This window comes from Naegleria lovaniensis, assembly GCF_003324165.1.
Source record: "Naegleria lovaniensis strain ATCC 30569 chromosome Unknown tig039, whole genome shotgun sequence".
In the NCBI taxonomy this organism is placed as follows: Eukaryota; Heterolobosea; class Eutetramitea; order Acrasida; family Naegleriidae; genus Naegleria; species Naegleria lovaniensis.
Genome location: NW_025407861.1, coordinates 86,332 through 103,587, shown reverse-complemented (window position 1 = coordinate 103,587; position 17,256 = coordinate 86,332). Strand labels below are relative to the sequence as shown.

The following is a 17,256-nucleotide window of genomic DNA, read 5'->3' as shown; positions in this document are numbered from 1 at the left end:
TGCCAATCTGGAATTCTTCACTTGGTTCAATAATTCACATTTAAAATCATCACTACAATCACAATTCTTACTTCATGTATGACTATTTTATCAGAATAAATAATTAATGTTTATAGTTATTCAAAACGTGATGTATTATGTAACTACTCCAGTTAAATGAACATTCAGAAATACAACTCTCTGGTAGTAACGAGAAAAGAACAATACAAAATCTGTTAACACGACTATGATCCTTATTTTAGTCTCAAAAAACGAACACAATATATGAATACAGTTGGTAACCATTGTTAAGTTACACATGAACACAACGGCACTTTGATTATAACTGATGACCTGTTCCTAATTACACACTAATATTGGACATACCTTTCTGTTGAACAAAAGAGAATGTTGTTTGTATGATACATCAATATTGGTATTTAAATGCAAACAAATGGATTATTAACGGGTTAGTTATGGTCTCATCTTTGGTAGTTTCACTTCTTTGGAGATGGAGTTGACTTCCAATAGTTATTATTGTCCGAGAAATGCATTCTTGATGGCGATAAAACCACAATGTATGGATAATTGCTCTGGGACGAATAACAATTATATGGAGCAATTTGTGATTATTCAATAAAATCATCATCAACTTGATAATTTTGAAACAAATCAAGAATATTCTACTTCATCACACCACAAGTGATCATAAAAGGTAAGCATTTTAAATGATGTTATGTAACTTCAAACAATAATAGATTAATACCAATGGGTTAGTTGCTGTCTCCTCTCCAGGAAGTGTCGCTTCTTTGGAGATGGAGTGTCAACCAACAACCTTTATTGTTGTACAGTTGTCCCGAGAAATGGATTCTAGAATGCGATGAAAAAACTCAAATTGCTCTGAGAAAAACCACATTGAATGGATAATAGCTCTGGGACGAATATAGATCATATAAATAAATTTGTTAGTAAACTTCAATCAAATCATCAACAAAATCAAATCATCAACAAAATGTTAATTGTGAAACAAATCAAGAATATTCAAGTCTACTTCACCACAAGTGATCATAAAAAAAGGTTAGCTCAATAAAAATTTGTTAAATAAGAAATTGATATAAACCATGTTCCTTGAAAAACATCGCATTAATGCGACGAAAACATCGTTGAACGAATCAACGACGGATAAAATTTAAAAAAAAGATCGTGGGAAAAAACCCATCAATAATAAGGCCAAAGCCAATCGAAGACACAAAAGTGTCAAAGGAAATCATTGAGCAAATCAATGATACATAAGGCAAAAGACAATTAATACAACACAAAGTGTTGTTGAATTCTAAATATATAATGGGAGGGAAGGGAGGGTGTTGTTGTGGTGCCAGACTGTTGGGAAGCTGCAGTAGTGGTATTAGTTTGCTCTTTAGAGAGCTGTTTTGGTTGTGGATTTGTTGACATTTTTTAGCCATACTTTTAGTCAACCTTATTGTTTTCGTTACAAAACACTTCCGTTCTTTTCAGAACATTCAATCAACGATGGATGAAATTTAAAAAAGATCGTGGGAAAACCCCATCAATGAAAAGGCTAAAGCCAATCGAAGACACAACAGTGTCAAAGGAAATCACTGAGCAAATCAATGATACAATTTGGCAAAAGCCAATTAATACAACACAAAGTGCATCAATTCGTGCTTGATCCAACACTTAGAACGTAAATGTTTTCCCTGTTTTTCCACGTTTGACACATGGTATTGAGCTGGATGTGTTGTTTGTGGTTAATAGCAAATTTAGTGGTAAAAATAAGGCGCATTACATTGTTGTTACATAAACTACTTTTGAACACCAGGCCATTTCTTTACAACATCGCTTTCTTCCATCAAGTCTAAATTTTCCTTAACCTTTACGCCTAACGAAAAATTTTTGAATGAATTTTTCGCAGGCAAACTTTGGTTGAAGAGGGGCGCTTCAAGTTTGTCACAAATAAATTTACCATCACCTATTTTCTGTATTGAGGATTTGGGTGATACAGAAAATATCGACAATAAGTAATAATTTTCTTTGGGGCTTGATGTCCAGGTTGAACATAAAAACAACATAAAAAATGGACCTGATTGTGCTTGATTGAATTGTTGAAAAAAAAGTCATGATCCCTTCAAACAATTCCGAAACCACTCTCTTGAACGAAGGAATTAATTTAATTGGAGATAATTCGTTCATGCTTTTGGACGAGGAGTATTATGAGTTGGCACAACAACTTAATTCAGATAAATATTATTCCGAAATTTTTGATGAACCCGTTCCGATAAACCATAATCTTGCGGATTACATAGAAGAGTGTAATGATGTGTTTCATCCATCTTTTTGCTTTAGTCAAGAATGGAGTTTGACTGATGATACCACGGAGCAAGAACGAAGAAAGGACACAGCATCAGCAGACCGAACAATATTTTGTACAGCAAAATGCACGACATGCAAAAACTGTGTTTGTAGAAAGAATGGACTACCATGCACAGACAAATGTAAATGTGCTGACACCTGTTGTAACTTGGTAAAGCCAACTTTTGAACATGAATGGACTCTCAATGCTGTGTTTCCGAATGTGAATGTGGAACCTCCAACCAATTCAGGTCCTAGAAATCTTCCGAAACATTTATCGTTGCCAGAATCTACCTCCATAATTTGGAATGACAAAATATTGCAACATATTTACGAAAGAACAAACTGGAAAAAAGAATATTGTATTGAGTATGAACAAGCATTGAATGATCACAAAGAATGGTCAAACACAAAATCAAAACACGAAAAGAAGCAAAAACGTTTCAAACGAAAATATGAGCATGATAACGAAAACATGGTTCAGGAAATCAATGATGCCAATCCCCCTCCATTGATCAATGATATACTTGAATCGGAGCCCAAGGTCGAACCTTTTGCCAAATATTTAGAAAAAAAGAAAGGCTGTACTATTCCCAATCATTATTCCAAAGACGACATTAAGGGATTTTTACAAATTTGCCAAATTATGGGATTATCTCCAATTCCAAATTACTATGATTATTGGTCAATAGACGGAGAGAATCATGCATTCTATGCTTGCAAACTCATTCAACGAATAATGAGCCGGAAACGATTTATTGACATACATATGCATCTCAGTAGCGAACCTAATTTTTTAGAGGACAATGTTAATTCGAACAGTAGACATTATTGGTTATGTGTTAAAGAAGTTTCAGTTGATGAAATAATTGCTGCTTTTAAAGGGAAAGTACGATTTAAACAATATATCCCATTGAAACCTCACAAGTACGGCCTGAAATATTATGCTTTATCAGACTCTACAGGTTATATTTATGCATTTTGGTTATATCAAGGAAAAGAATCAAGGTATTCTCATAATGCAACATCTATTGTTTTAGATTTAGTTAAACATGTTTCACCAGAAAATCATGTTTTAGGAATCGACAATTATTATGGATCATTGGATCTTGCGAGAGAATTGGTGAATCATGGATGGAAATTTGTTATGACTGTCCGTAACAATCGTCCTTCTTATCTATTCTCAGAAGGATTGCAGAAAAAACTCCCTGGAAGCAAAACTAGAAAATGGATCCATGCTGTAAATAAGGAGAACACTTTAGTGGCATTGTCAATTAATGACAACAAACGAGTTAATTTTTTGACAAATTTAGGAAGCAGTCAATTAATCAAAAACAAACCATACGTTCAAGAAATGTATAACAAATCAATGGGATGTGTTGACAAATCTGGAATTTTCTTGCATTGCACTCATCCTCCTTTTAGAAACAAAAACTGGAAAACTGTCCATTTATTGCAGATGATGAAGACTTCGTTTGTCAACCAGTATATCATATTTAAGCATCACATTAACAACCCAGGTTTAACTCTTTGCGACTACCTCAAGCACAGCCTTGCTCAAACTGTGACCTTTCGTAACCCTTATTTCACCAGAACAACTCACTTCCCCATGAAACTCAAAAAGTTGGAACGGTATCAATTATGCTCTCATTGCAAGGACTCTTTTTCGAGATGTGGATACAAATGCATGGGATGTGGATGCTATCTCCATTTACATTGCTTTACTGCCTATCATGACCCCAAATTTATTTATTACTAAAATTTAATTACGTTCCCTATCCAGGATGCCCATTAACAACATGCAACAAAGTAAAGTTGAATCCAGTCACCTGCCTACTGAATCAGTAGGGTGTTATTGTGAAAGCGTTAAACCTTGAGCAATAGCATAACCGTTTCCATCGAGTTGCTCTTGATTCAAGTCAATATGTGACGAGATGAAAACAGTTCATTGAGTGCATGAGATCGATATTGATCAATTGTAAATGTGCTCCCTTAGTGTGATTATAGTGTTGTGCGGTGGTTTCAACCACTAACGACCATTGGAGAATGCTGCCCTTTATTGCATGTTGGAGATGGAATTCCTGGATTCCACTTGTTGTTCTTGTCAGAACTTGTGCTGAATTTGGAGAATCGATATTTTACCCAGAATTCTTCTCGTTCATGCACCGCCCCAGATATCGCATCTTTCTTTCACAGTATACATACAGATAATAAATGATTGAAATACTGGGGGAACTTTTTCAATTTTTATTTTTCGATAGGCGGAAGGGTTAAGGAAATCCACAGCACAGCCTCAACAATTCTTCAAGAACAAAAAAATGAGCACACCAACGGCAAACCCCAAAAAGCCTCCTCGAGGTCACTCGCAGGCTCCTTCTCCTTTCTTCTTGAAACAACAACAAGCCAACACTCACCCTTCGGATACAACATCTCCGAATACATATTCTCCTTTTCAAAAACAACAACAATCACCTCATACTTCATTTCTCTCTGGTAGTAGAATCACTTCTCCAATCCATCATCCAATGACTACCAATACCACCACCTCATTCGACCAACATTCCTTTCAAGAAGAACAACCTTCATCCTTTCAAGAACAACAACAACCATTCAACATGTCTCTATTTCAACAATATTCTCAACAACAAGAACATTACAATGATTCAAATATTTTTCTTAATCACGAACAACATGTCATTATTCCACTCTCCACATGTTCCTTTTCAACACCTCTCTTTTCTTCAATCGGAGAATCAACACCAATTTCTCCCTCTCGTTCTCGATTATCATCAAAATTAGGAGGTGAATTAACTGTTGGTGAAATTGAAGGAGAAGTGATTCACATCTCATCACCTCATGATCAATTAATCTCTTATTATTGCAATCGAGGAGGAGTCATTTATCCAAATATTATCATTCCACATTTATTATATGGGGAAGAGAGTGGTTATAGTACTCAACAATATGAAGATTCAATGATGCATGATCATGGAACCAACAACAATAACAATTCGTCATTTCTTTCTCATTTCATACATACAAGTATACCACTGGTTTCTTCTCATATTTATGAATATTTACAGAAATTAACTCGATACATTCCATATTTGCAAGCCATGGTTTCTATGAAAGTACCTTCTTACATGTTGTTGTTGAAGAGAAGAAATTCATTACCTCCTCATTCCAACAACACTAGTGCCATGACTAGTCCAACCACTACTACTACGACTGCAACAAATAATGTTACTACTACTGCTACTACTACTACTACTACGAGTAGTAGTACCATGAACACCACCACAACAACACCAACACCCATGAATGATGATGGAGTCCAATGTATGGATTTTCATCCATTTTTAATGACTATGGCCATTCTCTTACATGATGATCATATCTATTTCTACAATATATTGAATGAAGAATGGAGTGAACAAGTATTGAGACATGAATTTCAATTCAATGTTTCAATGATTAAATACAAACCAACCAAACAAAATGAAAGTGTATTAGCAGTAGCATGTGAACATGGTATTTTAATATGGGATATTCATCGAAGATTACCAGGTATGAGTCATTCGACCACCATGTCTGCTGCGAGTAGTAGTACTACTACTACGATGAACTCTGAACGAATGAAAGATGTGAGTCGAAATGGAGTGTGTGTCTTTTTACCATCCTCCACTCGAGTGAATGGTATTTCATGGGGTGTTCATTCTCAACAACAATATCTTTTAGCTTCAAGTAGTCTATTGGATCATCGAGTATTTATTTGGTCATGTCATGAATCGACGAATCAAGATTGGAAATTATTGAAAACATTAACCAAATTCAATGGAGGTGTTCGACATGTAGAATTCTCACCAGATTCAAAATATTTATTTGTTTCACATATTACTAATGTATTTAGAGTGTATGAAACTAGAAATTTTGATTTTTGTGAAAAGTGGTCATGTTTTGATCAACCTGTAAAATCAATGGCATGGCATGGATCTGAATATTTATTTATTGTTACTGAAGATTCGGATTGTATTCATGTATTGAGAGATGAAACGAGTTATTTAATGAATCGTACTGAAAGTACTATGTGGAGTACAAGTAGTGGTGGTGGTAATGGTCATCATCATACTATGGGAGGTACAAGTAGTGGTGGTGGTGGTAGTAATGGTCATACTATGGGAGGTACAAGTAGTAGTGGTAATGGTAGTAGTCATCCTACCAATGATGAATTTCATTTTGAATATCAATGTAAAATTCCACTCGCTCTCTATTCTCCATTCAAGACTCATTCAAGTCTCTCTCATATGAAATGTTGTGGTAAAATTAGACAAATTCAAGTACATGGTGAACGATTAATTGTATCTTTTGAACAAACACCACTATTGGCAGTCATTCAAATTGATTGTTCATCTACAAGACATTTCATATGTAGACCTATGGGATACATTCGAGGACCAACACCAAAATTATTACGTGATGTGAAAAAGAAATCTACAACAAGACTCACTCTTCGAACACCAGATGAATCTACTCAACCTATCATGCACGAGGATGACGAGAATTCTAATACATCTTCATCAGATATATTTTCTCAAGTGATTGAAGAATCCAATTCTAATGGATATCATTTACAATTTTGGAATAACTTTGAAAAGGGAAGTTTATTATCGGTGTGTTGGAAAGGAATGGACAAGGACAAGATTTCCCTCTATCCATTCTATTATCATGTTGTAAAACCTCAATGGAATACCTTGTACGATGAAAATAATCAATTCTATAGAAGTAGATTGAATAAGAATATTGAAAGACAACAACTCGATCATGATGACGAGGAGGATGACACGGATGAACCCGTAGTAGGCATTTCTCACACTCCTTTCAAGTTATTTGATGATTAACTCTATATATTGGACTAGGCTCAATTTTTTATTAAACACAAATCAATTTTTTGTTGAACACATGTTTGTCGACTCAAACTTATAAACTTTTTTTTTTTAAAAAAAAGAGAGATTCCCTTATCTTTTATTTTCTCTTCTTTTTCTGTTGTGAATCTTGGTGTTGAGCCATACCGATAGAATCCAAGTCACGTTGGTCATAGTCTTTTCTTTTGTGTGAATTATCAATAAGAGCCATTTCATCTTGTACAATTCTTGTATTCGACCCATACGTCGTCAATAACTTTCTCAATTCGAATTGAACCTCTCGTTGAATCTTTTCAATATCCTTGGGAGGTTGTGTCACTGCATGATAATATCCATTCTGTTGTGCATGTGCAATAAATTCTCTCCATAATGGTGAGTTATTCAATTGTTTCGAATTGCACACGACAATAAGACCATGTTTTGCACGAGTAATGGCCACATTCATACGACGATAGTCTGTTAAAAATCCTAAACCCTCACTTCTCACACAACTGAGAAGAATGACATCTTTTTCTCTTCCTTGAAATCCATCAATGGTGTTAATATCAGTGCTATTGTTTTCACCATTTGTCAAATGTTTTGTAGTATCCATTCTTCTTGTTGTTGTTGGTATGGTATTGATACATTTTCTAATTTCATTCACTTGTTGTTTGTAAGGTGTAATAATTCCAATATTCTTTTCAAAATTCGCCAAGAGTTGAGATGGTAGCATGCAATGAGTTTCATCATTTCGATCATATTTAGGATTTTTCATTAATTTCTTCATTTTCAAATGAATCATTTTGTAATAGAGATAGGAAATAAATTGTGCTTCAAATACATTTCGAACACTTGTCGTGTTGTGTGAGTCTTCTCTACTATATAACAAATCATAGCATTGAATGGGTGGTATGGAATCGATCAGTGTTGTTTTTTTACCATTCCATTCATTCCTATCATCATGATTCATTTCTCTCATAATTTCTTGATATTCCTTTCCAATAGGATGATCATTTAAAGATTCATGACTGGTTAATTTTCCTCCATAGAAACATTGAGATGGAAATTCACATATTTTAGGATGCATACGATGTTGAACATTTAACATGATGGCAGGATATCCTTCATTCATAAATCTCTCCATTAATGATCTCGAATAATTATAATCTCTTGAATTACCAATAATAGTAGCTGGTAATTGACATGGATCACCAATTAATATAATTTTTTGATGATTAGGAATTTCAATATTTTTGTTACGATTATTACCATAATTATTATTACTATAATTATTATAATTATTACTAGTATTGATATTACTATAATTATTATAATTATTACTAGTATTGATATTATTATTACTTAAATAACATAATGGTATTAATAATTCAGGTTCTACACATTGACAACATTCATCAATAATGATATGACTAATACTTTCACTAATATTTAAATTAAAATACTTGTCAAATCCACTGGATGAAAGAGTTACAAAGATAATTTCAACACTTTTCATAATCGATTGTTTGATTTCAAATTCTAATTGATTCATAGTGTAATGATTCATAGTAGTGCTATCCATTCTATCATTTCTTTGATCATTCATTCTATTTTTAATCAAATGATCCATATAATAATGTTCAACACTTGGATGAATAGATTCCTTAATTCCAAATCGAACCATTTGAGGAATATACGTAGTGATGGTTGAATGATGAGTATTTAGAGTACTGTTAAGAGTTGAGTCATGACTTGTAGTATTCATCGTCATGACTGTAATTCCCTTTTCAGATATTCTTTTTAATATTTCATCGACTGCTTGATTCGAAGGAGCACAAACAAGAATCTTGTTTTTACCAATAGCTTCACCTCTTTCAATACGTTGTTGAATGAGTGTTGAAATGATACCAATAGAGAGTGTCGTTTTACCTGTTCCAGGTGGACCTTGAATTAATACGAGTGGTGATAGAGGTTGTTGAGGTTGTTGTTGTTGTTGTTGAGGTAGAGGTTGTTGAGGTTGTTGTTGTCGAGAAGATGAAGAGTTTGATTGTTGTTGTTGTTGTTGAGAAGATAATGGAATCTTCGTATTGACACATGCATTGATAATTCCTGTTAATTGACTTTCATTAAAAGTCTGTTTCAAAAACATTTTATACTTGGGGTGCAATTTAAATAGTTCATCATTCATTAAATCTTTGTAAGAATATGGATATTGTTTGGATTGACATTGAGGAGAGGATGATGGATTGAGGAAAATGTTGTGGTAATGATTCATAGAATTATTACTATGAATATTATTAATTCTTTGATTAGTATTATTATTACTAGTATGATTATTATTAGTATTATTATTATTATTATTAGTATTAATATTAGTAGTATTATTATTATTATTTGATGGATGTGAAATGAAATGATTCAATGAAAATATTCCAATACTATTCACAGCATATATTTGTCGTAATAGAGTTGAAAGTGATATTTTTCGAATGATCCATTTCGATCCCACACAGAGATGGCAACTTTTATGTTTACTACTCGTTCTCAATGAAATTAAATCTTTGAATCGAATGGATAGATTTTTGGATGTTTGAAAATCATTTTCTAATACTTCACAAAAGAATGAGTGATGATGTTGTTGTTGATGTTGTTGTTGTTGATGATTCTGATGAGAGAGTATAGGTTCAATCCATGCAATGGAAGGTGGTAATAATGAAAAATTAGAGTTATTTGAATTATTTGAAATACTTGAAATGCTTGAATTATTTGATGAATTACTTGTAATACTTGAATGGTTGATTATACTCAAATATAATATACATGTACTTCCTTTAAATTCAATGTCCTTAATCATTGCTTGAATAGATTCCATTCGATCTTCATTGATTGATGATTGTATTTGTGCTACACATTCTTGCAAAATGTGAGGTGTAAAGATATTCACATATTCTTCAATGGATTTAAAACTATTTGGAATGGTTTTCAATTGATTCATCATATTCATTCGATCTTGACGTGTTAATTCTGCCTTTTTTAATTTGGTTTTTTCATCTACAGTAATATCCATATTGAGAATAATGTTATAAAATTGATTCATTCTATTTTTCTTAAAAATTGAATCATCAATCGTTGATGGAGTATTATTATTACTATTATTATTGGATGTGATGAATGGTCTACTATTATTATTATTATTGGATGCAATGAATGGTCCATGTTCCAAAATTGCTTGTCTCAAATCATATTCTGAATTTTGAATGAAATTAGAACTTGATCTCGTGATTGGTGCTATTAAAGAAGTCATTCTTTTGGATGAATTATTATTTTGTAATGTGTTGGAAGGAATAGTATTATTCATTGTTGTAGTCGATGAATTATTATTTTGTAATGTGTTGGAATGACTAGTATTTACAGATGATGATTCATTTTGGACTTGTAATAATCTTTCTTCTCTGACTCGAGGTAATTTGTATTTTTGAGAAGAATTTGTTGTTTCATTCATGTGATTGTTGTCATGATGAGAGGTTTTTGTGATGGTTGAATGTGATGAAAGTAATGTTCGTGGTTGAGAATGAGAGGGAATGGTACTTAAATGTTTGGTGGTGGTTGTGGTCAACGAGGATGGTTTCTTTGGTATTTTGGTATTTTGCAATGTTTTAGAATCTTTGGATGGTTGTGTATCATGATGATTCAATAATTGTGTATTGTGTAATGGTTGTATGTCATGATGATTCAATAATTGTCGTGGAGTGATTAATGGTTTACCAGAATGAATGGTTGTGTCTTTGGAATGATGAATGGTTGTGTCTTTGGAATGAACTTGTTTCAGATCTGAATGTTCATTGAAAATATTAACATGTTTAGTAGTAATATAAACAACGTCATCTTCAGAGTCACTGGTGTTATTAGGTAAAAAATCATCTTCTTCATCAGAATTTTCAATTAAAATATATTTCATTTCTAAACTTGTATCAGAATCTGAATCTACAGTATGATCATGTTCAGTGAAATGAGTGTCTTGTTCAATGAAATGAGTGTCTTCTTCTTCAAATGCAGGTATTAATACACAATCCAAATATTCCGATTCTGTTGACAAGGAAGAAATATTATCCTCGACATGATGACCATTCATGTTGTTCTTCGGAGTGGTAATGATGATTGACTCCGTGATGGGTGTTGCATGGTTCTTTTCGTATTTCTTTCTTCCTGACTCGCCCGATGAATAATAATCATGGGTTTTCGGAGGATGACCACGCATGAGTGTTGTTGTTTATGGACTAATTTTTTTTGAGGTGTTGGACTTTAAAAAAGTTTAATGAAAAGCCTTCGTTCATGTTCAAGTGTGTACATGAAAAATGTTGCCCCACGCGCGACCATTAGAAAGACTCCATTCTTGAATAACTTTAAGAGAGACTCTCACACTTGTGAATTATCAATCTGCATAAACTCAACACCAGTCGTACAACAAAATCTTCAAGTCCATGCATGAACACATCCACACATCATGACTCATACTACTAGACCGTATGTTGTACTTCCTCTTTCTCAGCATTCATGACGATGGTATACACATCTGTGACCTCTCGATCTAAATCTGTTCTCAATGGATAATATTTTCCTTCAATATAATAATTCATCATGTTATCATAATTTTTAGAAAACATGTTACCATCTTGACCGAGTGGAAGTACCCATAAATCTTCTTGAGTCTTCTTTTCAGCATTAATGAACTCTGTTCGAACATTGACACCTATTCCAAACTGAGTCATCTTCTTAATGAACTCTTCCACACCTTTCTTGTCATGAATGAACTCTTCCACACCTTTCTTGTCATGAATGAACTCTTCCACACCTGTAGTGGTGGTGGTATGAGTGGTGGTGGTATGAGTGGTGGTATGAGTGGTAGTAGTAGTAGTAGTAGTAGGACTTGAAAATTCTCCACCTCCAATAATTTGTCGATACACTGCTGCATTCACTGTTGGAATGGTAGTATTGGTAATCTTATCATAAACATAATTATTAATATTCACAGTATAGGTACCACCATTGGTATGTAAATGACGATCTGAGAGACATGCAAGTGGTGTGAGTCCAAGTATTGGATGAGATGCATCAATGTAATGCATTTCTTTCCATTTTGGAATTCGATTTCCAAAATTTCTAAATAATTGATCAATTGTTTCTTTAAAGGTTTGTAATGCAAATTCTTGACATGTTTGTTTTCTATCAACCACACATGCAGTATCATTATTGAGTGTCATGGCTCTTCTCAAATAATAAAAATCATTCCAATACTTTTCTGAAACTTCAAATTGAGGAAGAGTAATGAGATTGTTCAAAAATGATTCAAACAAGGCAGCATGTGTAGATTCTCTTTCAATCTTTCCATTCCATTCAGTGAGTAATTCATTCACATATTTCAAGTAATGATCCTTGGATGGTGGTAATTCACTCTCTTGTAAACGATTCTTAATATATTGAAATACAAATTTCAATTCTTCAAAAATTAAACTCTGAACATCATTTTGAATTTCAATCATATCTTTTTGAGTGAGTTTTTGATGTAATTTCAATCGATTCGATAGCATTTGATCAATTCTTTTTGCTCTATAATCATATTCATTATCATTACTAATGATATAGGGCCATCCAGCAGGAGTAATTCTATTATTAGCAGTAATGATGTAACCCTTCTTTGGATTGAGAAGAGTAATCAAATCAGATCCACTCGCATAACCTTTATATTCAAAGGTTGAAACATTGCCTGGCATTGGAAACATTCCAGTATGACCTTGTTGTCTGATTGGAGTAATACCTGTCAATGAATATCCAATATTTCCATTTCGATCTGAAAAGACAATACAAAATGGAAAGGCACTCAAGAGATGAGTACCCTTTATAAATTCATCCATATTTCGAGCGCGTGTCATTTGTTCCAATCCAATCAAAGTGGTATCATTGGCAAGATGTGCTGTCCATTTCAATGCAATGGGATAGTGTTGAGCAGTGTGTTTCACATGAACATTTCCAATTTGTGGATCCATGAGGATGGTATTGAAAATGGGTCCAAATCGACTCTCTTTCACTTCCAATTCGAGTGCTTGTTGATCCTTAATGTGAATAAATTCTTTTCGAATTTGATAAGGTTCAGGTTTACCATCCATCATGTAATGAGTATTTGGAGAGTGAGGACATGGTGTCAAGACATATAAATCTTGTACATCTGTAAAGGATAGAGTAATACTCCATGAAATGTATGCATTTCTTCCAATTCCAATGGAGGGTAATCCTGGGAAGGAAGCACCAATTAATTCAAAGTCATAGGGTTGTGTGGGGGATTGTGTTGATGGTTGTTGTGTGGAGGTTGATGAGGATGATTGTTGTGTTGATGGTTGTGGTGTGGAGGTTGATGATGGTTGTTGTGTTGATGGTTGTTGTGGTGTAGAGGATGAGGATGGTTGTTGTTGTCGCGTAGAGGAGGAGGAAGAAGAGGAAGATGATTCCTCTTGTTGTTGCTGCTTCTGCTGCTGCTGCTCCGATAACGATGACATTCTTTTCAAATCCTTTTCATTCACTTTTGAAACATCTGGCACTAATTTCAAATGAATTTGTTGAAAAATAATAGGTGAGGAGAAATCCAAATGAGGATCATTCACGTTATATCCAGTGGAACTATCTGTTAAATTTCTATGAATCACCCAATTATTGGAACCACGAGAACGTCCTCTCTTCATTGGAAAGAGCATGTTCAAATAACGATTCTTGTTGAAAATTTCAGTGAGAATGTGTCCAATTCCGAACATGTTTGGATCCGAAGAATCTAAGAAATTTGATGATTCTTCAAATAATTTTGAGAATGTGTTGGATTCATTACTTGGAGTAGGGTGGTAGGATCCAGTACAATTGCTTTGAGGAGCATTACTCATTCGATTCTCAGAAGATGTTTGTTGCTGCTTTTGTTGCTGAGGAATAAATGCTCCAGATTGATCAAATAATCTTCTCTCAATCTCTTCAGCCTCTTCATCTGAAAGAGTCATATTCAATTCTTCTCTCGTGAAAATAGTAAATTGATGAGCATGAGAGGGAGTGGATAATTCAGTGGCTCTCTCCAAGGTTGCACCATTTTCTAAAATTACTAATCGTGCCAATTCAAAAATATAATTATAAGTCATTTGGAATGCAATCAATTTCTCAAAGGCTAACACATCAATGACATTCCATTCGGTAGGTTGAAATCCAACAAGTCCAAATTCAGGTGGTAATCTTGGTTTCGATGCAATAAATGAATTAATTCCATTCACATAGGATTGAATGATTTCAATAGTATTATTTGGTAAATGCTTTAAATTATCTCGAGCATATTTCGTAAATCCTAAAATTCTTGACAATTTATCAACAATGAGTGCATCTTGTCCAACAATTTCACTCATTGTACCTTGACACACTCTCTTATAGAGTTCCATTTGAAATAATCGATCTTGACATGCTGCTACTCCTTGTGCAAATGCTAAATCTTTCATATTCTCAGCAACAACATGAACCATTCCATTCATTTCACGTACAATCATGGCACGTTTACCAAAGATTTGATTGGAATAGAGAAGACCACTCTTTTGAATTCTAGTCGATCGAACCATAGCAAGTAAACTCAATACAACAAGGATGGAAATTGCTAACCATATAAATCCTAATAGAGTGATGGAAGAGAGTAAACAACATGCGGTTTTCTTTTTGGTTGAAGTAGCTCCAAAATAGTGTGAAAGGAATGAAGAGCATTTTGATGTGAGATTGGATAATTTACGTAATGAATGGGTGTGTCGTGAAACTTGTTTCAAACTCGTGGAAGAGGCTGAAAGTAATTGTTGTGAAGTGTAATGATGGTGTTGCTGTTGCTGATGGTTCTGATTCGACGACAACGTCGTTGTTCCATAATGTTCATCATCATGAATAAACATGGTGGATGAGTGACCTGTTCCATGATCCATGCTACCACCATCCATCATCATTGAATCTTCATCATCTTTAAACTCTTCATCATGACCCATGGATGACAAGTGAGCTTCCAATTGTTCATGTAACAAATCTTCATGAGTCTTTTCATGTTGTTTCTTCTTTTCTATAATATATTGTCTCAGTGGATATATTAATCCAATCAATAACAAGAGAATACCAATCACACTCATACTCAATACCAATAAGAATTCAGCACCTCCACATAAAAAACAAAAATCATGATGAGCCATCACTATAATAATCGGAAGGAATATAAAACCAATGATGGCAGCAAGTTGAGCCACAATCAGAATAGCAGAGACCCATCCTGCTATAGATCGAGAAACAATATGAGGTACTGTTTGTACGGCCATCGTGATGGATTTGCGTTTAGCCTCTGCTTCATGATGTTTGAGAACGAGATTGGTTGGTTCTAGAAAGGTATCAATATCTTCGAGTCCAGCAGCACCAGCATGAGGATGGTCCTCCGTGTCAAAGTCATCCTCATCATCGTCATGAAACCGAAGTGAGCCTTCTTCGTTTCTTTTCGTTCGTAAAGTAGATGATGCAGGTGGCATTTTTTTTGTGAAATCGATAATTTATTCCGAGAGAGAGGTGAGTGACGAGTTGGAAAAGAATGAATTTTTGTGTTCGTGCCCTTTCCATCTTCAAAATAATAATAACTACTAGTATCATTTCTGAAGCATTCCAAAATTGCGTTGTCTCTCAGAACTAGATGAATTGAGAAGCATTTCAGCCCTGAACACGTTAGTAGCTATTTTTTGTCATGTTCTCAAAAAAAAAGTTTGAATTTGAAAAATGAGTCTTTCATCATCCGTGTCTTCTCTCTCATCGGGAGGAAGTGATAAATCATCATCAACAACAATACCTTCTCCCCTCTCTAAAGACTATCTTAATCAAATCTGTGATACTTTTATTATTAATCTACAACGTAAAAAAATCAAGGGTATTTATAATATTGGAAAACATACTGCTGAGATTCTCCGAGAAATTGTTGCCATTACTAAAAAGAATGTACTAGTGCAAGATATTATTGATGCTTGTAGATATGTTGGTAAGAGATTAATGGATGCTCAACCTACCATGTTAGTCATTGGAAATGTTGTTCGGAGAGTTTTGTTTATTATTAGAGATGAATTTAATACTTATATTAAACAAAAGAAACCATCCAGCAAGACATCACCAAGCATTCGTCAATCAACATTGAATATTTCAAACCCTGCTGTTTCTGGAAATTTATTAAATTTACTTGAAATGAAGAGTGATATCAATTATGCAGAGCCAATTGAAGGCGATTACAAGGCAACAGTCATTGAAGCTGTCAATGTTCTAATTGATGAAATGGATGGTCTCTATAAGGATATCTCTGAACATGCTTCTGAACACATACATTCAAATGAAGTGATACTGACCGTAGGATTATCACACACAGTTGAATTCTTTCTCCTCGCTGCTGCTATCAAAGGCAAAGAATTTGACGTTATTGTGACTGAAAATGCACCTTCTTATTCTGGACATCAAATGGTATTGAAATTAAGCAAGGCTGGTATTAAGACAACTCTCATTTCAGATGCAAGTGTTTTTGCCATTATGGATCGAGTCAATAAGGTTGTCATTGGAACACATGCAGTGATGGCTAATGGTGGTTTAGTAGCTCCAAGTGGAACTCATTTGGTTGCATTGGCTGCAAAAGAAAAATCAATTCCATGTGTGGTTTGTAATGGTCTTTACAAGTTAACACCATTGTATCCATTGGATCAAGATTCATTCAATGACAGACATTCCCCATTGGAAATTATCAAATTAGAAGATGGTGGTTTATTGAGAGATGTTCATATTTTGAATCCTGCATTTGATTATGTTCCTCCTGAATTGATTGATTTGTTTATTACTAACGTTGGAACACATTCTCCATCTTATATTTATCGTTTATTGACCGAATATTATGATCGAAGAGACTACAATTTGGATTAATCATCACCATAATATACGA

General features: G+C 34.0%; 5 protein-coding genes across 5 annotated transcripts; 3 read left to right on the top strand and 2 right to left on the bottom strand.

Moving 5' to 3' along the window:
- Positions 1 to 2,116: 2,116 nt before the first annotated feature.
- Positions 2,117 to 4,108, top strand: C9374_009882 (uncharacterized protein; the record flags this gene model as incomplete). The annotated part of the gene is made up of 1 exon (XM_044700118.1): positions 2,117 to 4,108. One exon carries the CDS (start codon positions 2,117 to 2,119, stop codon positions 4,106 to 4,108), a length of 1,992 nt encoding a protein of 663 aa, XP_044544433.1.
- A 559-nt stretch (positions 4,109 to 4,667) lies between these two features.
- On the top strand, positions 4,668 to 7,247 carry C9374_009881 (uncharacterized protein; the record flags this gene model as incomplete). The annotated part of the gene is made up of 1 exon (XM_044700117.1): positions 4,668 to 7,247. The coding sequence occupies one exon, from the start codon at positions 4,668 to 4,670 to the stop codon at positions 7,245 to 7,247; it is 2,580 nt and encodes an 859-aa protein (XP_044544432.1).
- Positions 7,248 to 7,371: 124 nt separating this feature from the next.
- On the bottom strand, positions 7,372 to 11,508 carry C9374_009880 (uncharacterized protein; the record flags this gene model as incomplete). The annotated part of the gene is made up of 1 exon (XM_044700116.1): positions 7,372 to 11,508. One exon carries the CDS (start codon positions 11,506 to 11,508, stop codon positions 7,372 to 7,374), a length of 4,137 nt encoding a protein of 1,378 aa, XP_044544431.1.
- A 259-nt stretch (positions 11,509 to 11,767) lies between these two features.
- C9374_009879 (uncharacterized protein) lies at positions 11,768 to 15,820 on the bottom strand (the record flags this gene model as incomplete). The annotated part of the gene is made up of 1 exon (XM_044700114.1): positions 11,768 to 15,820. The coding sequence occupies one exon, from the start codon at positions 15,818 to 15,820 to the stop codon at positions 11,768 to 11,770; it is 4,053 nt and encodes a 1,350-aa protein (XP_044544430.1).
- Positions 15,821 to 16,061: 241 nt separating this feature from the next.
- Positions 16,062 to 17,237, top strand: C9374_009878 (uncharacterized protein; the record flags this gene model as incomplete). Its single annotated transcript, XM_044700113.1, has 1 exon — positions 16,062 to 17,237. The coding sequence occupies one exon, from the start codon at positions 16,062 to 16,064 to the stop codon at positions 17,235 to 17,237; it is 1,176 nt and encodes a 391-aa protein (XP_044544429.1).
- Positions 17,238 to 17,256: the final 19 nt, after the last annotated feature.